General features: G+C 40.3%; 1 protein-coding gene across 6 annotated transcripts in view; it reads right to left on the bottom strand.

The window, feature by feature from the left end:
• Positions 1-12,797: 12,797 nt before the first annotated feature.
• TNRC6B (trinucleotide repeat containing adaptor 6B) overlaps positions 12,798-25,308 on the bottom strand; it is a 106,869-nt gene continuing 94,358 nt past the window's right edge. For 3 of the 6 annotated variants that reach the window (XM_031057704.1, XM_031057708.1, XM_031057707.1), the window contains 8 exons: positions 25,146-25,280; positions 24,793-24,969; positions 20,194-20,340; positions 19,861-19,956; positions 16,689-16,913; positions 16,138-16,208; positions 14,146-14,285; positions 12,798-13,647 (listed from right to left, as the gene is read on the bottom strand). In XM_031057704.1, the coding sequence (XP_030913564.1) occupies positions 13,257-13,647; positions 14,146-14,285; positions 16,138-16,208; positions 16,689-16,913; positions 19,861-19,956; positions 20,194-20,340; positions 24,793-24,969; positions 25,146-25,280 (1,382 nt within the window). In that variant the 3' untranslated portion in view covers positions 12,798-13,256. The remainder of the gene's footprint in view (positions 13,648-14,145; positions 14,286-16,137; positions 16,209-16,688; positions 16,914-19,860; positions 19,957-20,193; positions 20,341-24,792; positions 24,970-25,145; positions 25,281-25,308) is intronic. The other 3 variants (XM_031057706.1, XM_031057705.1, XM_005421858.3) reach the window with 2 other exon arrangements.

The following is a 25,308-nucleotide window of genomic DNA, read 5'->3' as shown; positions in this document are numbered from 1 at the left end:
CCGCGCCCGGAGGCCAAGGCGGCCCCAGGGACCCCGACACGGCCGCGGGACACAAAACGTGCACAAAACACGAGCTTTAAATGCTTAGCAGCCAAACACATTTATTAGTATTTTTTTTTCTTTTTTTCCAGGAACCCAAAAATAGTTTGTAGTTATAATGTAAGCAACTGAGTTGCACATAATACAATCATATCTTTCAAAAAAAAACCAAACAAACAAAAATAACAAACCAAAAAAAAAAAAAAAAAACCAAAACGAAGAAAACAAAAAACCAAAAAAGCTGTTTAAAAGCCCAAAAAAAACCTTCAGAAAACTTATATATAAGTATTACACCATCTCTCAGTTTCAATGAAATGACGACGACTTAATTCTTTATTACTCTTAACTTGTCACACTCCAATAAAACGTCACCCTTTTGTTTGTTTTTTTTCTTTTTTTCCTTTTTTTTTTTTTCTAAATCCAGCATGAGAAATACAGTACCTGCTATGGCAAAAATACACATAAAATGCAACATTTCAGCTTATTTGTACATTAGTAGAGTTTAAACATTTTATTGTTTTTTTTTTTTCTTTTTAAGTGAACCAGTGATCTTAAGTACCACTATACTAAAAGTAAAATAAAAATATAGAAAAGGAGGAAAAGGGGGCAGCCAGCCTTACAAGAGCACCTCTGAAGTGCTGAGTTTCTGTGTCCATGGAAAACCCTTAGGAAGGTCAAACATTTCTGAGAACATGGGATGGAAATTAAGATGAAACCTGGATATGCAAGACATTGTGTCATCTCCTCTACATTCTCCCCATTTGTCCTGTAATTTTCCTTACTGCACACTATAGAAAGAGGGGAGAAACCAGAACTAGATAAGAGTTTAGTAAAGGAAGCCATTTCAAGTATAAGAAAAAAAATAAACACTTACAGGTAACTTGCAAATAGCATCATTATACACACAGCCACTATTTTTATTATTACAATGTCTGCTTCTGGGGGACAGTGTTTCAGGCAAGAGGACTTTAGCTGTACCTTCCTGTTACCTATTTATGTGCAAAGTAGAAAAGCTGCCTTTTCTAATCCAGCCATATTGGACATCAGTGATTTTCTATTCAGCCACCTCATCCCTCCATTCCATAAGGAGAGAAAAAGGGGGCATTATTTTACCAAGACTAGATGAAATGAATGTGTTTCTCCATTTCTCTTCCAGATACACCCTTCTCCTATTACTTGTTTGCAATGAAGAAAAACTTGCCCAATTCCCGATGCCCACCAATAGCCAGTTTCCTGAACAGGTAGAAGGCATTTACCTTTGTAAACATAATCCCTTATGTTTGTGGAACTCAAAGCAGCATTTCACACCTCCAGCCAAGCAGTGGAGATGAAAATAGATCAGAATGCTCCCCTGTCACTGCTTTTCCTCCTCCCCTTTCCTCTTCCGCACCCAGGAAGATTACATTTGGTTGTTTTTGTTAGAAGGTGGGTGTTTTTTGGTTCTTTGAGGACAATACTTAGCATTTAGTTCAAAGTAAACATTACAGAATTACCATAATCAGATTTATACTGCTGTTTGTTCTGCTTTCTAGATGAGAAAGAAAAAGCACTATGCATCAGATGTTCTGCAGGCTTCAGAGCAGATGTGGCAGAAAACCAAGATACCTCTGCGTGTAAATGCCACAGGTGCACTTGCACCACTTCAGCTTCTTTCTCTGCAGAATCACTGTACACACTTCACCTTGATTACTGGCAGAGATGGAGAGGGTGACATAGGGCAACAGTGGAGAGATGTTCCTAAGGCCACGGGGAGCAGACCAGGGAGTGTCAGACAGAAGGGTTTCAGGTACAGAAACCATGTTCTTGATATTTCAAACGCCAAATTCCAAGAGGCATGGGCTCATATGCACATCCCTGAGACGCACATCCAGAAACAAGAAACAGGGACCAAGTGATTGAGAGGGGAGAAAGTAGCAGAGGTTCCCTGACTGTGGGATTCACCCAATGAAGACCTCATCCCCCACCACCCTCCCAGAGACATTTTGGGAGAGTTGTAAGGCATATACACAAGCAGCATCTACTATCATTCTCTCTGTTCCTACGTTCTATTGGCAGGTGATGGCTTCTGAATGTTGTGGACAAGAAGAAGAGACACTGCATTTGAAGTGTGACTGGTAACACACTGAAATTAACTCAGGGAAGGACATAGGAAGCTACTCTGCCCTTCATCCCTGGAGCAGCAGCATAAAGTGGCCAGGTTCTTCATCTTGCAGTCCCCTCTCTGGAACTATACACCACCACCTTCCCTTCCTGATGGCAGGAAAAGATGTGCCTACTTCAAAGATGACATTACCAAAACTGCCATTTAATGGCAGGGAGAAGTACACAAACTTTTTCTGATTTGGTGGTCTGGTGAAAGAAGCAGCAAGCTCAAAGTACTTCAATGTTGAAGCTTACCTAAAAGTACTGGAGACATGTGACCTGTAGCGTCACTGGCATAACTATATAAAGAAGAGAAGATGGAAACAGGCATAAAGACTGAAGAGTATGAGTAACTGAATCTCTATCAACTTCTATCATTTAGGATCTGAGTGTCTAATGGATTGGATAATTAAAAAAAAATCAAAAAGGTTATCTCCCTCCACGAAAGCAAACAATGTAAAAAGAACTAGCGATCTTGCTGTGAAAACCTCATAATACTTCTATCGTGCTTTTTTCTTTAAAGCACTTGACAAACATTACTAGTTGATCCTCACAAAACCCCTGTGAGGTAGGTAAGTATTATTAACAACCCCGCTTTACAGATGAAAAAACAAAGGCAAAGTAGTTAAATGACTTGCCCAAGGCAAGGGAAGAGTAATGGCCAATGTTAAAATTCAGGAGTTTCAGGCTTCCCAAACCTGTGCTCAAAACCACTAGTTCAAATTATCTTTTTACAAAGGAGATAACAGATGGAAATAAAAGCCCATCAAGTTTAGAAGAAAAACTAAGACTTAAAAGGTTACATCAGAAGGGAAAATGTACCACGAGGTATTTTTGTGAACGAGTTTAAGCTTCTGATTTTTTTTTTTAAAGGCATTCTGACAGAGTGGAACCCTGATAAGATCACATCTGCAAGACAGGCACAGATGCGAGAGTGATCATCAAGTCTATTACTTATTACAGTACTGTGAATGTCAACAAAAATAAAATTGCTGCATGAAAACACTGAATACAGGCAGGATAATATCTCAGTTTATGATATTACACCTAAGATAATGCCAGTACCATGGTTCACCATGGACAAAGGAAAAAGTCAAGTCAAAAGGTCCCTATTATAATGATGGAGAGAGCAGTGAGATCTGTATTTTCTTCTGAGGAGACTCTTCCTGGAAGCTCAGGAAGCTTCAAGGAATGCACATAATTCACAATGATTACATTTTGGAGATGTGAGGAAGCAAATCCTTTTTAATTACCATTATGATACCACCTTATAATAAAAACAGGATAGTTCCTTTCAAATAGAGGGGACCTGGTATACATATCAGTCTACTTTCCCTAAAATTTCACATACTGTCACCATCAGCGCTAAGTCACTGGCAGCAACACCAGACAACAAAACACCAGTAGCTGCTGACATTGGAAATACACACTCCCCATAGCTGGGCTTTGATCAGCACTAGAAAGAAAGTACTGTCTCCACCATCCTGCCCACAGCTGCTCTGTCACTGTATGAAGAGTACCAGAAACAGCAGCAAAGAAAATATTAGGGATAAGGAAACGTGTATATCAAGGACTAGCCATATTCCAATTCTCCTGGAAGAGCACAAGGACTGCTGAAATGGAAAACGAGTAGTAAATCAAAAAAACCCAGTGCCTGTGGCAGTGGGTTTCCTGAGCTTAACAAGGGCCAGAGCACAGGAGGTGGTAGGTATTCCCCAGGTAGACCTGGTGTCCCATTCACCCTTTAGGCCCTGGGTTAACACTGCGTGGCTGAATTCACCCTGTGCAAGGCTGAGAGCTGATTTTGTTTTGCAGCCAACATTGGTTATTCAAATCTCTGCCCAGTTATCAATTGGCCAGCTTCTGACAAAAGAAAGGTTCTTAAAAATTCCTTCTTAATTCAAAGTTATCACTTCCCCACTTCCCCAAACTATAATGGATATGCCATGGACACAGAAACTCCTGAACAGTTTAGCAAAGTATCTTTGTCCCCTGCACCCCCTTTGCAGAATGCATAGTTTACAATTCACTTACAAAATAAAGAAGCAATGCTGACCACATATGGGACCTTTTTTTTTTTGAAAAAAGAACAAACAACCTCTTCTTAAGTTCAGTATCAAAATTCACATTTGCATAATAATACATTTCAAGGCCATTAGAGAGGAATGAGAGCGAAGCAAAGAAAACTGCAGAGTCTCTCCTCTCTTTGTCTTCCTGAATAGAGCTGAGGGATCCCACTGGAGTTTCTTTTCAGGGTGGGAATTACAAAGCGCTACAACAACAGCTCTTGATCTTGTACACCTCATGTTTTGGGTGGGACGAAGAGGTGAATTATTAGGGGAAAAAAAAACAAATGGAAGGAGACACTGCAGATTCCCATGTTTAGCTACAAACAGCTTTGAAGAAACAAAAAATTACTTCAGACTTTTTTCCTTTTAAACACTTCTACCTTACCATTTCGAAAACTTTTTTTTCTTCTTGTGTAATACCCTGTTCATTTAAATGGCAACGTTAAGTGTGCTAGAAATTGAAGGGTTGAAAAAAAATTCCTGTTTTGCTTATCAGGACACGGGCAGAGAGGGTAAAAGTGTGCCTGCACCCACTGTTTAACAGAAGCTACAAAACATCATCTTCTCTACATGTATAAATTTGTCTCAAACATCACTGTGTTCAAATTCTCCAGTGCTTACAAAAAACCAAAGCCACACACACTCACACTCATGCACACAAACATAAAGAGAAGCCACATAATACATATACAAACTCAACCTGCAACGCAGACTAGCCTAAAACTATCAACAGCTTCTGTGTGCATCACATGACATCCCTTCACACCCCCCCCAATCTCTACCACATATGAATACGTATTGTGCAGTGTAGAGACCAGCCAATGATGCTGTTTGTCAAAAGGGACCAGTGGGCTGCAATCTCAATGTCTGACCTCTTGAAAGAATAAATTGACCCTTGTCTCGCCTCCAGCCCAATCGGTCTCCTCAATTAGACAGTCACTATACTCACAAAGGCACATTCATAAATACCACATTTAACTTACTGCTTGTAAAAACATAGGAGGAAACGTTAAGCACTTATACCCCGACCCATTCCTACTGACCCAGCAAGAAGTATCACAATAACATATCACTTGGTGAGACCTTACTCCACCTTTAGAAGGTACATATTAAAGAAGTTTTCAAACACCTCTTTTAAATTTTTTTGCATAAATGAATGCTTTTTTTGTTTGTTTTTGGCTTACATATTTTGGAATACAGCACACTCACTATAAAGCTCTGTTGTAAGGCTACCCCCTAAAGTAAGGCTGTTCTACCTTGGCTTGCATTTTCACTTCATTTTGCTTCTTTTCCACACGTCCCCAAAACAAAACAAAAAAACCCACACAGCGCCTTATATAGAAAGGGTAAGCCAGATCAGGCAGAGAGAGGGAGGGGAAAGAAAGCACATAGTATCATAACTATGTCACTAAAATAGCTATCCTAACAAGCTGTGCAACCTCAACAGAAATTGATAAAGAAAACGATCACTTATGGTTGGTTGTGTTTCATCTGAAACAGGAGGAGCTTCCACCTTGTCTCAGTTAATAAAAACAAACATTAAAAAATGAGGAAGTTAGTTCTGCGAAGGTAACAACACACACTAACAGCCAAGAAGAGGCATTCAGTGCTCAAGGAAACATTGCTCGCCGAACACGGCCTCCTTGTATCGCCCACTCCAATCTCTTCCCCTCTGCCCACCACAGTCAAGAATGTTTGCGGCTAAAATACTTCAATACTTAATGCTGGCTGGCACAATGCATTCTTCCCTTTTTTTGTTCTTTTTCTTTTTCCCTGGAGTGCTCTGTATTACTTTACAGAAAGGCTGTCAGAATCAAGTCAAAAAACTCCCTTTCTCATTACAAAGTTTACAGGAATCCTAACACTGCTGAATGTCACCAGTCCCAACTATCACACAAACAGGGCAAAAATGGCTCTTTTGCAGAGGGCACTTGATTTGCTAGAAGCTTGCTAGGACTCTGGGAGACTTCTAGAGAAAAGCTTCCCTGCATAGCTCGATGAAAAGCAACGCGCGGGCAAACTGTTGATGCAAACATGTTATCTGCTGCGCGCTACAGATGAAACTGCATCTATCGTGGCCTGACAAGTTTTAAAAGTAGGCTCCAACCCACCAGGAGCTGTGGTGCTTTTTGTAGCACAGATGAAACCTTAAATCACTTTTCATACAAGGATCAGAAGCTACAGTTACTACATCACAAAGTTTAAGGTCACATAACACCACAAAATAGAGCGCTATAATTTTAAACAGGACCCTGACTCAATTTTGACAGCAATGTAGACAGACGCTTAAAGTCTACTGTAGGCAAAGCTCTGCTTGGCGAGTCACTACAAAATGGACCTGTTTCCTATTATCTACTGCAAGGGAACTTTGGTAAAATTCAGCAACACTGGTATTTACAGTGATGGGACACATGCAGAACGTTGTGAAGGACATGGACTAGGCACGGCTGCTAAAAATCTCCAGTTTGGTTCCTGTCACTGAGTCCAACCAACAGGTCCACTACAGCCTAACAGTTGCTTTGTGGTTTAGGTTTGGATGTGGATTCAGGACAACAGGGAGTACCAACTCTGTCTACATTGGGAAACTTCACATATTTCTCCCCATTACCATTACCATCCTTCTGCCACAGGTGGAAGCCTAGTACAGGAGATAAAGGGGAAGAAAGTTTGGGTTTTAGATATCTCTATTTTGATCACAGTGGGAATGACCATATGATCTAACAGTATCAGTTCCTAAAACTGCAAAGCAGTGGCAAATAAACAAAAGAACTGAAATGATATTGTGTGCAAAATCAATTTAGACAAACCAACGGATTCTGTGTACGTTGCTTCAGATTCAGGACCAAAGTTGCACATCAACAGCATTTGTTTATTGTGTTTTTTGTTTTAAATTAATTTCAACGTAGTTGTCTTGGTATTACTTTCCTGCCCATAAAGCATGCATGCATATTTACAATTAAGAAAGCTGCTTCCGTTAAGGGAACTTTACATCTCTAGGAAAAAAAAACAACCCTACCTTCTACTCAATCAGGACTATTACCCTGAGATGTTAACCAGCCTCCACAAAACCTGCATTTCAATCCACCTAGATACTAAGGTCACATGATTTACAGTGAAGGCATTATATGCAACACACACTGGAAACACAACAGGTCCTCATCTGCTATGTTAACCCCGATCCAGCTCATTTCATTGACCAGGCTTTTCAAATCTGGGTACCTCAGATATAGAAACAGCGCTCCTCTTAAAAGTAATAGGAAAACAATATGCACAAACAAAATAAGAAACTTAAGAGCTACATCTTAATAATGAAGCAAAAACCCCAACCTAATCAAAATTTCCCCCCAAAAAACTACAGTACTATTTGGATGCACTAGGACACAGTGGAAGATGTGGCCGCATTTTTAAGAAGAAAAAAATAGGGCAAAAGTTCTAAGGAATAAATGCTTAGAAATTTCATGGTAAAAAAGAAAAAGAGGCCAACTTAATATAAATTTTTAATTGTTATTTAATCTTTGAGGTGGTTATCCCACCCAGTTTTTTGAAAACAACCTGTTTATATTGCAGAGGTAAAAACATACTTGGCTCAACATTCTTACTCATTACAAAAGCCTCTTTATGTGAAGCACAACTAAAAAAAATATGTAAGAAAAACCCGACACCCTGTGATTGTAAAAAAAACCCAAACCAACAAAAACCCCACTCTCAAGACTGCCAGGCAAGTGTCCAGGTAGAAACATAAAAACACTGGGAAAAGATGGCAAGTATTCCAAAGCAAATGTCAGAAGTCTAAACACAGGTTTCTGAGCTGCACCACACTTTGTTTTGCTTACTAGACTCTGTTGTCACTGCTAAGACAAAATCCTCAATTAGAGCAAAGAATTACCAAACAGATTAAAAGCTCTCAGCTTGATAGACACTGCAAGGTAGGGTAAGCAAAGCGGCTGGATTTTTAGCTGGAAAGAGATGCCCTTAGTCTATTCCAAGCTGTGCTTTCCCCAGCCTCTTCTCCCTACCTTGCCAACATGTTTAAACAAGATGCTGCCAATGACTCCCTCCTGGGAACAGATTTGTAAAAGCCCAGAAATACCCTAACATCAATTCCAGCTGACTTTTCGCTGTTAGGAGCTCATATGGTAGCAGAATTTTTACGTTAAGCAATGGGTGTCCCCAGCAGTTGAGTCTGGTTAGCACAATTCTCAGACACCACTTGCAATGGTTGGGAGCGGCATGACTAAGCACACAGATCTGTCAACTGTAGCTGGAATATAGATTAATGTTACTTTGACAATGTAGAGAAACTGTCACTGAGGAGACAGTCACTAACACTCACAGGATGCACATTCAGGATACGAAGAGCAGACTGTTGTACTACAATAGGTTTGGACCCAGCAGACTGCTGAAACTTATGACTGTCAACCCTTCAGCAGTCAGTCACAATCCACTTCCAAGTGAATGTCAAGTCTGTCAGCTTTTTTGACTAAATGCTATGGTTTCCTCTCTTTTAGGACACTGCTGATTTGATAAAACACAGCTTCTGGCAAAGCACTCAAACTCTCTCGTTAAAAAAAACAATAAAATAAAATAGAATCCTAAACTTTCCAAGTAAACCCTCCTTCTACTGGCCCACGACAGGATTTTTGAAGCACATTATTATTACTACTGATGCATTATTTTCAATAGACTCACATGCACACGCAGCACAACATGAAAACACTGGGCAGCTGCTATGAGAAAGACAGAATTTGGCATCTGATTTCTTTTATTAACAATAATAACAACAACTTAACTACTATTAAGTAACTCATTGCACGACTTGCTCACACGGGCATGCTCTTCTTCCCTTAAGATTGGGTACATCTATTTCCATGAAGTGGCTACACTGCCTCACTTTGCCTCGTCTTCCCTCCCCTCCCCTACTGTAGGGCATGTGGGTGCATGTAACAAGGCACTAGCGCGGTTTTTGTGGTTTGAGCCAAGCCGTTTCAGGCCGAGTAAGCCCCTGACCCCTAGAGCTGGGAGGCAGAAGTTGGCCATCCCAACACCGAACTTTTAAGTTCAAGACTGTAAGCCCTAACAGCCAGCAGCAATAGGGTGAACAGAGGAGTTTAACAGCTATTTCCCTCATATAAAATGAAACAGAAAGACTGGGAGGTGGGGTGGATGAAGAAAAGCAAGCAGCAAATCTCCAAGTGGGGAATTAAACTGACCGAGTAGCTGAAAACAGGGAAGTTGATTTCCAATGTACATTTTTGTGGAGTTTTTCCATATTCTTTTTTTTTCTGTACTGAAAAAGGCAGGTTAATAGAACTACTTCATTACTGAGTATTCTGTCAGCACTGGTTTACTTTAGCACTGCTCAGAAGTGGTTCAAAGAAGCACCATTGTGTATTTCCTGCTAGTCATCCTAATCGAGAATTCTTTCAGTTAAACTCTACTGCATTTTAATAAGGTTTATACTTTCACTCTGCTTAAAAAGGTGCTTGGAAGAATATTTTTATTTAGTTTCAATCGAGAGGGAATAGTAGGTTTCCATTCACACACTTCTCTTCTCCATGCAACTGCACACGTCTGCATGAGTTACAAAGCACAATAAATGATAACCCTTCTCCCACAAATTGTTTAAGATTGCAATGAATTCCTGTTGCTGATACTGAGAAACTTTCTTAATGTATCTTAATTTAGAAAGTCTTTAAAATTCTTGATCCCTCGCTTGACAGTAACATTTGGAGATTTTTTCTTTTTTTCTTTTTCTTTTTATTTTTTTTTTAGCATTTTTATTTTAAAGTAAAAACTTTCAAACATTTTGAAGATTCAGGAACTTGTAAAAGTTTATCAACAAGAAACAGCCATCTATCTAGGATAAGGTTAAATAAACCATCTTCAAAAAACTGGCTTCCTACCCTAGAATTCCTGAGAATGCTTGCAAATTTAAAGCAGGAAAATAAAATGTTAAAATAAAAACAAAAACACTGTTAAATGCTCCCAGAGTTAGTCTTCATCTAAAATATATATATGCACTTTTTGGTCTTTTTTTTTTTTTTTGTACGTTTTAATTTTTTCCCTTTAAGCTTACAATGGAAGAACAATTTAGCTTTTCTTTTTAAATATTTCAAATCCCTCATTATGTCTTGTAAACAAGAGGGGCTCTAGCACCCGGCTTTCACCGTAGTATCGCAATGAAGTCAACTAGCCCAAAGTGCAGGAAAAGGGACCTTAGGGCAGGTTGGGAGAGAGAAGTGAGGGTGGAACACAGCAATGAACCAGCATGTATAGCAGATCATGTGACAGAACAGATACTGGCTTGCTCAGGCCAAAGGTGCTTCACTAGGAAGTACTGCTGGCACAGGACTGTTAAGAACCTGCTCTGCATGTCCGAGCGTGCTTGGTCTTTGAGCAGAAACAAAGCTGTACAGATGCCTGAACACGAGGGTTACTAGCCAGCTAGCAGGAGCTGAAAGAGAGCATTTTGTTTTTTTGCGCATGGTGGGATAGATGGAGGAGACATGACAGGAAAGTATTTTCCAAAGGGGCCAGAGTATGCTGCATACTCCAGTTTACTAAACAAATACAAACCTACTCATACTTTTTTATCACATAATGCTTTGCATACAAATCTACAGGCATGTGTATATGCAGCATTTCCCTCAGTCAGTCTTCCTTGTGACATTGGGGCTTACATAGAAAGGGCAAATTAAATTAAACAGCCATGTAATTCCCTAGCCCTTCCCTCCCACCCCCAGCACACAGGCATACACACACACACACGCGCGCACCAACCTCCCCCCCGCCATGACTTGCATCTGTTTTTGCTTCTGCCCACCAAACCCATGAGTTAAATGCACTAGACATGGTCATATCCTTCAATGAAAAGGCTGAAGAAACAGACTCCCCTATCTGTCCCCCTCGGCCATGTGATAAAGCGCTGCTCCCTCTGAGGGCTGGAATGGACAGGTATGTGCTGGTACAGAAGGTCGGCACTTTGTCAGACAGTGTAAGAGCTGGACAATGCTGCATGGAAGTCCTAGCACTTATGGAAAAAGTACCGGCATCTCTCTTCCCTCTTCCCCCGGCCCCACCCCCACAAAAAGCTTCCTGCTTTGTGTCAAGGGATGTTCCTTCAAGTCTGCTACAACTCTTTTCACAACAACAGGTCTTAAAAGTTTTGTTCCCAGCGCACACATGCACGCACACACTGGCTATCACTGTGGATTATAGGTCACCCCTATCCTGCCCAGAGTATTACTACACTGATGCTAAAAAAACCCCAAACCTTTCCTTAAATACAGAAATTAAAAAGCAACAGTACAGAAAAAAGTAAAAACAAAAAACAAAAAGGTGCAATACTTCTTTTAAAAAAAAAGTCTTTGCTAGTTATATACCTCCCTAAGCAAAACCACGTACACAGGAAAAAACACAACACAGAGAAACAAAAGGAAACCTTTGAAGTACACACTGGTTTAAGAACATTCGTAAGTAAACGTTTCTGTCAGTGATGGTCTGGCGCTGTAATGACACCAAGGCCTGGCACAGGTAACGCTCACCATGAAGGACGCAGGAAGGAGTTGGCTGCATGTGCTTTCAGGAGATGAGGCAGGCTGGCCGGCACTTTACTGACACCATTTAGCTTTTTGTCAGTTTTAACAGAAGCAGTAAATCAACTAAGAGGCTAATTTGATTGGGCTGGATTTTCAAGCTTTGGGTGGATTCCTCCAGAATGAGTACAGGTGCTTATTTAAGTTTGGGGGAGAAAAGAAACACTCTTTTTTAAAAGGTACTGAAGCTTGCAAGAGACTGAAAAAGAACATTTGTCTATCTGCACAAAAAATGGCAATATCTTCTTTCCTCCTCTTTTCCCCTTGTTGGAAGAAATAAATGGCTTGCATTATATAACAAACACTCTAGGGTTCATTCGGAACAAAAACCCCACATGCAGACATAAATAAAGATACTGTTACTCAAAAAACAACATTGTTTCCCCTCTCACCAAATCCTCTGGATATGGCAGTGTTCTGCTCTACCACAGGGTTAGAACAAGGGCTAGGAAGCAACTATCCACTCTGTATGATCTGCAGATTTGAGATAGCACCCTGCTAAAACGAATTTAAAAAAACCTACTGACAAATTTTAATCCAGCCCAACTGGATTGCGCTTCAGCCACAGGGACTCCACCATGCCTGTCTTGCTTTCAGAATCAAGACATGCAGATGGCCAGCCAGCCCGTAGACCATCAGCAATGCAGCGTTTCAAGATCATATATATAGAGAAAAAAATGCACACACACAAACATGTGCACACGCACTCACACAGAAACAAGCACACGTGGGCAGTTACATGTGCCAGAACACACTGGTACTTATCAACCAGCCAATCACAAAGTGTTGGTTTTTTTGTTTTGTTTGTTTTTTCTGTTTTGTTTTTTTTGTGGCTTTTTAATTTTTAATTTTTTTTCTAGGTTTTTTTTTTTTTGTTTTTATTTTTGTTTTTAAAGTGAGGCTCCGTCAAGTCTTTCCCTCCCCCCCTTATTCTTTTGAACCCCTCCCCAGCCCCAACCCAACATGGTAGACCTAAGGACGGAAACACACCCAGTGCAAACAAAGTTAAAAAGCTATTTTTTCAGTATATATGTTTCTTAGCAACAACTTCCGTATAACATGAAAAAGTGAAAAACTAGAAACTAATTTTTTTAATTTTTTCTGTTTAAATTTAAATGGTATGTGTACTTGCTTCACATTGTCTTTCTAAGTTGGCGTTCACGATTCAAGTATTTCAAGAGTGATATGTTCTCTTTTTGGATTCATATTCCAAACAAAAAAACTGAAGTTATATAAGGGAGGCAACTATGTGCTCAGACAGTCTGTCAATGACCCACCTTTTTTTCTTTCTCCGTTTTCTTTTTTCCTTTTATAAATGTATTTATTGCAAGTTGAAAAAAACGAAAAAGGTCAAGTTAGTGCTGCTGCTGTTCCAAAAAAGGTCACGAGGTCAGAGTTGAAAGTTCTAAGTTCAGATTGAATCCGACCCTCCTCCCAGAAGGTCTCCAGGTAGTAAGGGAGCAGGGCTGCCCATTCGGTGTGGATCCTCTACGCTCGGGACCCCCCACAAGCTTGAAGAATAGTTTGGGGGACCCCACAATGAAGCGCCAGTGAGATCACCCCCACTGCTGCCGCCGCCGCCACCACTGCTCCACTGCCCAAGCCCTGTTGACCCACCAAAGAGATTCAAAGCAGGTCCAACTGGATCTGTCTGGTTCTGTCCTGTCTCCAGGGATTGCCAGCCCGCTGCGGGTGCACTCGGGGTTGCTGCAGGTGTAGGGGGCTGAGCTTGTGCCAAAAAACGACTAACCTCTTCATCTGTGGCAAACTCAGCCAGGATGGTAGTGTTTCCCAACACACACCTACAGGGCAAGGGACGCATAAGAAAAACATTAGTTAGAGCCAAAAGGGCAAGGGATTCAGACAGCACAGGAACAACACTAATAGGCACCCCAAACCAAAGGAGGTAGCAGCTATATTGCTACAATGGAGTGGACATGGAAAACTTCAGCTCTTTTTGACAGTGAAACTGTCAAAACAAAAGAACTTCCATTTTATATGGGGGAAAAAAAAAAAATCAAAAACACCCCAACCCCCTTGCCCCCACATTCACTTGTGCCTGAACAAAATCTTAATAAATTTAAACTAAGGTTCTGAACATTAACACCAGGAGCAATAAAAGTGCCTATACCATGAAGGTAAATGCACATATGCCACCTTTCAAACAAAACAGATGAAGAACAGGTTAAAAGCCTTTGGAATTCAGGAGGTTAGTAAAATACAAAAATTTTCACTGAGTTTAGGGGCTTACACCACCGACCCCACACCCTCAAAGATTTTTGTCTCAAAACCTTGCTTACATGTGCAGTGCAGTCTGGGCCTTGGCCGCCTCCTGTTTGGTGTTATATCGGATGAGGGCGGTGCCCTGGGTCAGGTTCAGATGGAATGTCAGCAGTGGGCCATGCTGCATGCAGATCGTCCTCAAGGTTGACCCATCAATCTGAGGAAGAACAGCCAGGATGAAACAGATGTTTGTAATTATTTCTCCAAACATACTTTAATCCTGACTTTGTCACAGTAATTGAAAAATATGCTGCTTTCAGAAAGAAAAACAGATGAAAGCAGTGGGAAGAAAGCAAAGGTGACAGAAGTTGATTTTTAAACAGGAACTGGTATGTCTTGACTTCTCACAGTTACATGGAATTTGCTTTAGTATGAAATAATCTAAACTATCTTTCCTGTTCATTCACAGCTTGAGTCCAGTCTTCCCTCTTTCACTGAGTTTCTTACACTGTCACTATCCTTACGTTGACAGTCTTTCCAGTAATTATACACAACTTGTACTTCTCACCATCTTCAGTCACCAGAATTTCTACTAAAGGAACCAGAATGCCTTAGTCTTCAGCCCTCTGATTTCAACAGAATGTATATAAACTACTTGTTAAAAGGGTTTTGCAAAACTGGAAATATCTCTACAATGAAATTTTTTAAAACTTATTTTGGTACTTCTTTGTCTTTGTGGTTTATGAAACAGTGACAGAAAGAGTCAGTGATTTTGCTGCCAAACCCACCAATGTTCATTCCATCTGAACTAATGTTTTCATGGCAGTTGTTGCCTACATTCCTTTTGCAGCAGTAACAGCTTGTTGCTTACCTCCAGTAACAGCTGTTCTCCCAGGTGTTCTGTACAGACAGATTCCATTCCTGGTGTGCCACAGGGACATGGGCATATGAATGGGATCCGTATGTGCAACTACTTAAGGAAGTGCTACTTTCTTCCTTCATTCCCCCCTATTTTATAATACAGCTTCAAATGAGGGAAAAGGAAATTGTGTGGTGGTATGGTCAAGGTTAAAACAGAGAACCTTGAAATGAACACCTTGTTCTTTCCAAACCTAACCATTCTATGAGTCTATGAATTCATCTGAACCTTTACACTTCTCTCTCTAGTGTACTGATCCACAATAAAGAGAGAATCCATAATGAGAGAGTTACGATCTGTTTCTCTTTCCTACTAACTTAAACGCCTCCAAAATACATTCTTCTTCCACTAAATAATTCCTAAAGCGGCATTGAAGTGTTTTACACAAGCCACACTTTGAACTGTGCTTTTTCTTCACACCACTTCTTCCTTCATGTCAAGGTAAACAGTCTTTTTTACAGAAGGAGCACGGCTCGCCATTTTGGCTGATCTGCTGGAGACCTCAGCTTTTCCTTTCACATCAACTGTTTTTTGCAGACTGTAGAAACAAGGTAAATTATCTGGCTGAACAGGGGACTCTCTGTCTAGACCTCAGGATACTGCTGATAATATTATAAGCTGTTCCTAGGCCTTGAATACTAATTGGGAATGCTGAAACCAAGATCTCCACAGAATTCATTCAGAATGGCAGCAAGCTCTGAGAATACTTGCAGAAATAACCTAACTAGACTGGTTTTGGCAGGAGCGCTGGAAAAATTCTGTGGTTTCACTATGGAAACACTAAAGTGAAAACTGGCAGTTACATTAAATTTCTTATTGACAACATCCCAAAGAACAGCTATAAAGCATTTCACATTATAGTCATGAAATACACCCTCACTTCTAAGAAAAATCTTTCTGTTCAATTATTCTTTGTAACTCTTAAGTAAAGAAATGTTTTAACAGTCACATAGCAAAACCTGAACATCATAAAATTAGCTGAACAGATTACAATAGAAAAACCAGTCAGACTGCAGCTCGGTTTAGTAGAAATGTGTTACATATGTTGACAAATCTGATTTTGTCAGATTTTATTCAAAAAGAAACAACTGAATAATTCACAAATCCTTGCTAAAGCAAAGAAGTCCCCAGAAACAACCACAGAAAATACCTGTGGAGTGAGATTGTGAAGAACCAGCCAGTAGCTAGGACGAACTGAGCCACCATCACTCCAAGTAGATGCTGCAAATTATAAGACAGAGCAATCAAGACAGATCTGATACAAAGAAAAACCACCTTTCTTTACAGTTAGGTCTTTCAGAAAAAATCAGCATTACCAGCCCTGTTAAAACATGAAAGCCTAATCTTCAGTCCTGAAAACAAAATCACATCTTTGCTCGCAGTTCACATCAAGATTAATTTTACTAGAGTTTATCTTTGAGGAGTTTCTCACACACAGTAAGGATGTAGTCCTGAAAGGCCCTATGTAGCAGGTATTCTCTTCTGGCAGCTCTCAGCCCTTCCTCACTCATTCCCTGCAGCAGGAGCTGGGATTCCACCTTCCACCACCCCAATTACTGATAGCAAATTTCCATTTCAAGAAGAAACTCTCTTTTTTCCTATTACCAGACAACTGCAACTTTCTTTCCTCCACACCATTGGTGCTGTAAAACATACACAGCTCAGGTCTGATCAGTGTTGCTACAGTTGATTTGTTCTCACCAGAGCCAAGCCTTGAGTCCTGTGCCCCCCAGCCCCTGACCGATCGGGGTGCTGTGCTGTTCCATGGAGATGATGGTTTGGGGTTGGTCAGGCCAGGAGGTGGGCGGGGCAGCCCTGTAGTGTTCCTTGAGGAAATATGGTTTTTCCACATCTTGTTGGAGAGATGAGTGGGATTGTGTCCTATGGGATCTGGGGACCACGTTGATTTGTAATCACTGAATTTTGCTAGAAGATTAAAGAAATTGTATATATTAGAGAAACTTGTGAGATTAAGTACCGTCCTATCACACTAAGTCTTTTGACTGCATTTATATTGGAGACAAGCGTGAAACACAGGATCATACGACAGTTAATTTATCATAGCAAAAAACCCTCATGCTACGTGTAAGTCAATATTTGCTTATTTTACATATGCTGATTAAAAAAAAGTAATATACCAGGATCATTTATGATAACGTAGCTGATTGCAGAATGTTACATCATTAATTAGATGAACTGCAATTTTTATGTCCACGCTACATTTCATCTGAGACTTTCTTAAAAGTTTCGGCACTACCGACCTTTAATGAAATGGAACCTTCTTCAAGTAAAAAAAACCTGCAGAGAACTGAAAGAAGTATTCACCATTCTTGGTCTACTAAGCTAATGTTGCCTCCTAAAGATGTCCTCCCTACAAGATCAAAGCTTTCTTGAGAGTCCCAAAGCTCCCACAATGTTGACACAGCAGTAATGGATAAAGAAGGCTGCTTAACTGTGTGATGGCTGGACTTCTCAACAATCTTGATAGTGCTTTTTTTTCATTGGAAGGCAGGTGCCTGTTAGAAGACTTATAGTGGAAATCCTTAACACATTTCAAGAACTCTTTATACAGAAACGCAATAAAAGAGAAAAATAAAAGCACTCCCCAAAACACCACTATTAGTCATGAATATTTGCGAGCTCTGCCTAAACCAGTTTTTAAAATAAGGCAGACTGCAAATTCTCCCACAACTTCTGAGACCAAGGGACATTTCAAAAGTCGTAATTCCTTGAAAATTCCTCATTGTTCTGCACTGAGAACCAGCCAACAGAGACATGGCGGGGGGGAAAGGCTGTGTCAGACATTATCTTAATCATAACTCTCATGCACACATGTGCAAATACGTGCATTTAACTTCAGTCACCAGCAGACAGTGGTGAATGTAATTTGAAATTAAGTGAAAAAACACAGATTTATGATATGCCAGGGCAGCATGAAATAACACATCTGGAAACCAAGATCACAAAGCTTTCAGCATGTATAACCATGCTTCAATTTACAGCTAGATCTCTGTATTTCCATGACACAGCAATGGTCAGTACCAAGCAGGTTTCAAGCACTAACCTTTGAAAGTGCTTAAAAACCTGCTTTCACTGGACTCTGCTTTACAGGTAGGTGAATTCTAAATTCCCAGTTCAGATGACTGGCTCTCTGACTGTAAAACACTTGCGTCCAGCAGACAGAAAGAAATTGGTATGTGGCAGTGGTCTCATTTCCTCTATTTGACAATGACTTCAATATTTTTACCTCTTCAGTCTTTCTTACGTGCTAGACAAAAATTAAGCAAAGGCAAGAAGTTGCTACATGCCGCTCCTTTCCACAGGCTGTAACAGAGGAACCTTCTGTGTCACTAGAATGCTGCATACAGTGCTTCAAACCAAAGTCAGCTCACAAATCAGTGGCAGGAACTCAGTTTTTCTTAAAAACTAAAGAGCACTTTCAACACATTTGGTGAAGATGCTGAGGTAACGCCTGAACACAGCTTTCATTCAGTATGATGAAAAAAACCTCAAGTTCAAGCCAGATGTAGCTCTCAGCTCTGTTCATCACCTGTTATTTATACACAATTCTTCGTTTTTAAGTAATTGTCAAGACAATGATATCTTCAAGAAAAAATTCTGACATTTGCAAGAAGCTTAAAATCCAAATGGTTCATCTGGAGCAAGTATTTCCAGCACTTTACTGCGAAGTGTGTGCAGAAACAGTTTTTTACCAGAAAGCTGTAGAGACCTTCTTATGAAGCATCTGAGACATATATTAAAGTTTATATATACAGGCCAACCATTAAAAGCAAGAGGACCAAATGTCTTCTCTGTCCAGATTTCAGGGAATGATGAGTGCTATACAAGACAAGGCAAAAACATTCCCTTCACAGCACTCTCATGTCCTAAAGTTAAAGTAAATAAAATCACTCACCTTTACTAATACATATATAAGCAGGTAATACTTTAAAAGTTATGACTTGTCAACAGATTGTACATGTACTGTTTTTATCTTTGCTTTTGCATCTGCTGTTTCCTACTACTCATTCTTTAACTTGCATAATACACTGGTTTTGGCTGGGGTAGAGTCAATTATCTTCCCAGTACCTGGTTGGGGCTGTGTTTTGGATTTGTGCTGGAAATGATGCCTTAGGTTTTAGCTTTTATATTTTTCAGATTCTGTACTGCTTTAGTGTGTAGTTCTGAGCTTCATATTAAGGGATGTTAAGCTCCCTCCACAGAGTAACTAGACAATACAATTCCTTTCCTAGATGGGGAACAAAGACAATCGACCCAAATTTCAGGCCCGAGAGCATAAACAGCATGGACTGAAGAGAGAAAAACAAGAAGGATGGTACTTCACAACCTGAAGCAATAATTGGACAATTAACTCCAATATGCAAACGGACCAGAACTTATAAAAGTGTGAGACCTCGTGACCAGTCGTCCATTTTTGTGATCATTTTGGTTTCATCTTGGGTGTAGCCCTGGCTGGGCTCTTGTACTGCCCAAGGTGTATCCATTGAGGCCTTCTAATATATACCTACTTTATTCTCTAACTCCACCTAGCCTCTGTTTTAGGTCAGCCTTCACAAGGTATCATGAACAGCATGGATAAATACAGATGATTTAGTTATATTGCTGAGGAGTGCTTACACAGCATCAAAGCTTTTTCTGTTTCTCACAACCTCCTACCAGCAGGAGAGATGGAGTCATGCTCAGCCTATAAAGGGTGGGGGGAAGAGGAAGGAGGGGGTTATATTCAGAGTTATGGGGTTTGTCTTCCCAAGTCACTGTTACACACGATGGACTAAATACTCCCAGTGGAACAACAATGGACTAGTGCTAAATGAAAAATGCTTTGTCTGGTTAAGTTTCAAAGCCTGCATACCTGAAGTGCTATGAACGTTGGTGAAGGAATTGTCAGAGGCACTGTAGGGCCAGGCACCAGGTGAAGGCAGCGAGGTGTTGAGGGAAGAATTAGACCCTATCAAAGAGAAGAGAGAATGAGGAGACCAAGTTCACAGTTTCTCTAACAGCATTAAACCTCAAGAGAGCCATGACTGTAGCAATGCCAAGCTTTCAGGTGCTCCCAGCCACAGTGCAAAGGCAGGCAGCTTCCTTCTCAGACAAATGCAACAGACTGTTTGTCTGCAATGACCACAACAATCCCGAATTATCAGAGTGACTTTGATGGTCACAGACCAGCTGTGCAGTGTTTTACCTGTGGTGTTGTCCCGCAGAAGTTGGTGGTCAGTATCTACAATGGGAGATGTGGCTGTGCCCCCCAGCACACTTCCAGGGGTCACATAGGGGTCAGATTCAGGGTCAATGTTTTGTATACCTTTCCATGGCACTCCTGGTTGGAACTCTGGGACAGGAGAGAAAAAGGAATTAGATGTTATTTACTAGAAGTAATTGCTGAAGGTATTTCAGGATGGTAAACAACTGTCTTCTACACCATTCCTTAGGGGCAAAAAAAAGACTGCATGTTAGAATCGTAATCTATTTCACAGTTCCTCCCACAGCACTAGCTCTGGTTTCATATGAATACAAGCCTACACTACAAAAAAAGTGGTACAAGGGCATCCAGTATCCCTTAAAGCGCTTCTGCTTTGCTGCATTCAGGTGAGATTTCAACAGTTTTAACAAATTCCAAATAAGATGAGTAAGATTAGATTCTGTACACATACTTGGTGTGTGTGCAGAAGCCTTTCTCCAGGAAAGGCTACCTACCTTAGGAGTTTGGAAATACATTTGACACATCCCACTGTATGTACACACACACTTTATACATTACCTATCAATACTGAGGTGAGATGCCTTGTGGTAAAAGTAATGTATATACTCATTGTCATTCTTCATGCTTCACAATGAGATGGGGTATACTTATCATGCTTTAGTTTGAATTATAGCTTCAGGCATGCCAGAATTTTATGACAAGAGGATGAGTTATATTAAATATGAACACACAAAGACTCCAATTACTGTAAGAAAGATCAGTAACTTGGCTCCTTCAATGAATAAAGTGCTGTGGTCAGTTCTGGAAGCAGAGGTGCAAAAGTAAAACTGACAAGCACAAAAACAAGTAAAGAAGCTTCATATACTATATGACAATTTGTGTAAGTGTGAGAAGAGTGCAAAGGTGGCAGATTCATCCCTTGCAGATACAAGTCCAGGCTACAGAATTCCCGAACTTTGGAAAAAATTAATAATAGAATATTTGAGTGTAATTAAAGATTCATTATTAAAAGGGATCCAAGATGCACTCTCTAGAATGAAGCAATGTAGGATTAATCTGACATGGAAGGGTTCATTTCAGTCACCTTTGTAATGAAGAATTATAGTCAAGACTATAAATTTCACAGACAAATGCAGAAGAAAATATGATACTACTGGTTCAAATTATTGCCACAGCAAGGGCAGTATTAGACTGTGATAATGCACGGGAGAATCTGAGAGAAGACAAAAAAATGCCCCACTGGGTCAGAATTATGGTCCCTCTAGTCCAGCGTTTTGCCAACAGCAGTAGGAGAAATACCATTAAGGGACAGAACACAAATCTGGCCACTATCTGTGGACTATTGGCCTCACACTCTCCCAGTATCCACAGCTGTCCTAATTCAGACGGCAGAAATATCCTCTATCTGCAAGCACCAACTTGTGAAACTATTCTTCCATCATTTTATCCAATCACTGTTTCAATTGGCTAGTATCATCTGTCTCAAGAAACTGTGAAAGCAGCATAACCTGAAGGTTCACCACTCCTGATGGAAAAAACCTCCCATCTATTTAAAATTTAAATCCTGTTAATTCCAGCATTTGCAGCACAGTTCTAGCATTGCAGGAGTCATGGAATTACAATTCTGCATTTATCTTGTTCACTGCCTTCACGTTTTTATAAACATCAGTTATATCTCCCAATCTTTAGTAACTCAACAAAATAATCCAGGTATCAACACTTTATGAGCAATCAGCACTGCATCATGAAAGGACTCTGCTCAGCTACTACCAAAATACTGCCATACCCGGACAAGCAGGACTTCCCTTTTGTTAAGGAAGAAGCAATACAGCTCTTGGGTCTACTCAAAATATCTTCTCTGTTCTGAGACAAAGAATCCATGAACATAGGTTAGAATATGGAAATTAGAACTTGTTTGGACAAAAGAAAAAAAAAGGAAGTCCAAGTTTTCTATTTGCAAAGATTCTGAGAATTTTTGAGACTGAAAATTAAGCGCACAGAGAGCTCTAATAAAAAGGTAAATGACTACACAAACAAGGCTCCAAGGATCAGGGGTATTGTTGTTTATGAACACATTCACACATCAATGTAACCCTGGTCTGGAAAAGCATTTCCTTGAACTACAGCATACCGACAAACTTCCAAACTCTCCTTTGGGGCTGATAGTCATTATCATGCACATTCACCAACTCTTGTCTACAAACATGCTCTTTTATTTCTAGGCAGTAAAGACAACATGAAATGTATTTCTCCACTGATATTTGAAAGGTCCTCTCAAAAAGCTGAAACGTAAGATTATTGTGAAAACCATGACAGACACATCCAGGCCAGTTTGCTTCAAGTATGACTGATCTTGAATGGGAAAATTACACTCCAAGTATGACTGAAATATGCAAGTCTGTGCAACATAACCAAACGACATAGCTCTCACCAATGCAGCAAAACTTGCTCTCACCTCCAGCACTGATATCAGTTTGATTGGGCACCACTTCATTTATCTTTGTGCTGAACAATACTGCTCTCTTGAATGGCAGAATTTCTGCAGCAGATGGCATTTAGGAGGAAAATGTGAAAGGTGTAGTCAGGGTGAGTGCTGAGTGACCACTGTTGTCATTCAAAGGAAAAATGCACCTATTTCAAGAGGTTTTCTCTTGTAAACTCATTTTTGTTAAAAACTTTTTTTGCCAGGAACTGACAGTGGACCTCATCTACAAGCTTGTAGAGAAGAATCTAGCATGTAAAGCCATTTTAGGTCTTCATTCTTCATCAGGGGTGTTTTATAAGGTAGATCTTGATTTCAGTTTTCCTCACAATCAAGTCCACAAGTTAGACTATGAGACAGCTCAAGTGGCTGATGGTCATAGAACAGAAACTTCTCCCAGCAGCCTATGGATGTTGTAAGAGTGGAACAGCAGTAACTGAGTAAATGCCACCTGCCAAATCTGGGGATCTGTTACATGAGGGCTGCGATCATAGCCTTGGGCTACTCACACAAGAAATGAGGGATGGTACTGAGGATCTCACTGAAATTTTATGTTCAGAATTTGTGAACTTCACTTATCCTCTCACTGTGGTGAGGCAGTCAGCAACAAAAAAATTCACTTATCGCTGACAATGGGACTACAGACATAGCTAGGGAAGGTCTACAATATCAACAAGGGGCAAAGAGTAGCTATCAAGCTTTTAAACTTTTTTTAGCTTTTTATTGTAACAGTTTTGGCACCAAGAACCTTGCCAGAGCCAGTGGCTGCTCCAAAACTTGGAAACACGGCAGAGCTGACCCTCATGTGTCCCTTGTAACATTCCGAGCAGTACTGTCTCAGTATAATACAGGGGAATGGTGACTGAGTTCAGCAACAATGAGTCTGTGAGTGAAGTCTGGTAAAAGATTAAATTTTGGGAGTTTCTGGCATTATGAGTAGCAACTCCAGTCCAAAAAGCTCCGTACTTAACAACAAGGCTGACAGAAGTGTAACACAAATGTACTCATAAAGAATGCAATGAGCAGTACGAAAATTTGTGGATGTGCAGATGTTTTTGAGAGAACTAATTCTTTAGCTCTGTTAGCTCATCAGAAGATGTTTTCTTCCTGGAGTTAGACACTGAGGCATTTTCCCTCAAAAATCTTCAACTACATTTTCTAGAGTTCCTGCAGTTGTATCTGTCACATAGATTCCTAGGCTTTCTGATGCAAGGTCTGTGCTACTGCTTTACCCAAGAGATGTACCTGGACTTCTACTTTTTTTGTGCTTGAATTAGTAATGTTCTCCTGGAATGCACCTGTCTTCCAGCCAAGAGAAAAATCACAGCACCCACTATTTGCTGAACAGCATCAGCGATTAATCTGTGCAACTTCAAGGACACCACTCTATTTAAATAAATGTTTTATACAGAAAATTATGTGTGTATTCAAACATATATGTACTTTTCCTAGAGAGTTTTCTAGCAGAAACATAAAATTCTGCCAGTGAAACTACAAAACTTTAAGAATGTGCACCAGCCTGCCATCCCAAAAGCAAGAGACTTCCACCCAAGCCACAAGATTCTTGAGCATAACTGAACTGTTGCAAAACTCTTCTACCCTTTATGCGACACGAACAAAGGTGAACCACAACTGTGTTGTGTTCCCACCACCACAAAAAAGCCCTACAAAAAAGTCCTACTTCACATCTTTTTCTTTGGTTCCACCCTGTCAATAATTTTTACACTGTGTCAGTCTAACACAGCACAAATAAGGAATCAGTATCAAAGAAGGGAGATGGTGGTGTGTATTTTATGAACATGTGTTTTCATGGAATTTTTTGTACATGTAAAGTCACAAAACCAAACAAGATAGGAGTTCACCTAACAAAAACCAAACACTACTCAGGCAATTCAGCAGTTAGTTCATATTTAGCCCAGCATTTTTTACTGGAAATTCAACATTTGCGTTCTACTTTAATGTGGAAGAAATTTCAAAAGCAAGATAGGCCAAGACACCCAAGTACTTTCGTTGCAATGGTTATTTAAGTAAGTATGCTGAGGGAAGGTGCAGCACATCTATCCTAAAGCAAGGACACCACCCCTGCCCTTATGTAATACCTGGAGGCCAGCTGGCATTGCTGGATTTACTTCCGATCTTGTTTGTTGGTGGAGATTTGGCAGGTAACCAACTATCACCAGCAGGGCCTGCGTGGCTGCTGAGCGGGTCGCCCTGGATTATGTCAAACTGGTTGTAGGGCGATCCTCCACGAGCCTTTCCAGGGGGCACTATTGCACCTGCAGCATTAAAAACATACATTTACATCTGGGAAAGGTTGAAATTTTCAGGAGCATGATGTATTAATACAAAAATATTTAAGATGCATACTGGTGAGGCAAGACAGCTTCATCTAAACTATTTCACCTCTGGCAAGATGATCCTAAAAGGGCATTCCCAAAATTCCCCCTCTCACCATTTTTGTGCATATTGGCATCTTGTGAAGCCACAGAGGGCAGCCCTTCCATCATAGTCCACTGCTTAAAGCGGGATTCTGTTCCAGCCTCTTTCCCTCCCACCATGCCATAATCCATGCCACTTGAGCCAAAGCCTGTGAAACAAACAAAACAAAACAAAAC

The sequence above is a fragment of the Geospiza fortis genome, unplaced genomic scaffold (assembly GCF_000277835.1).
Source record: "Geospiza fortis unplaced genomic scaffold, GeoFor_1.0 scaffold173, whole genome shotgun sequence".
Taxonomy (NCBI): domain Eukaryota; kingdom Metazoa; phylum Chordata; class Aves; order Passeriformes; family Thraupidae; genus Geospiza; species Geospiza fortis.
This window is presented reverse-complemented; position numbering and strand designations above follow the sequence as displayed.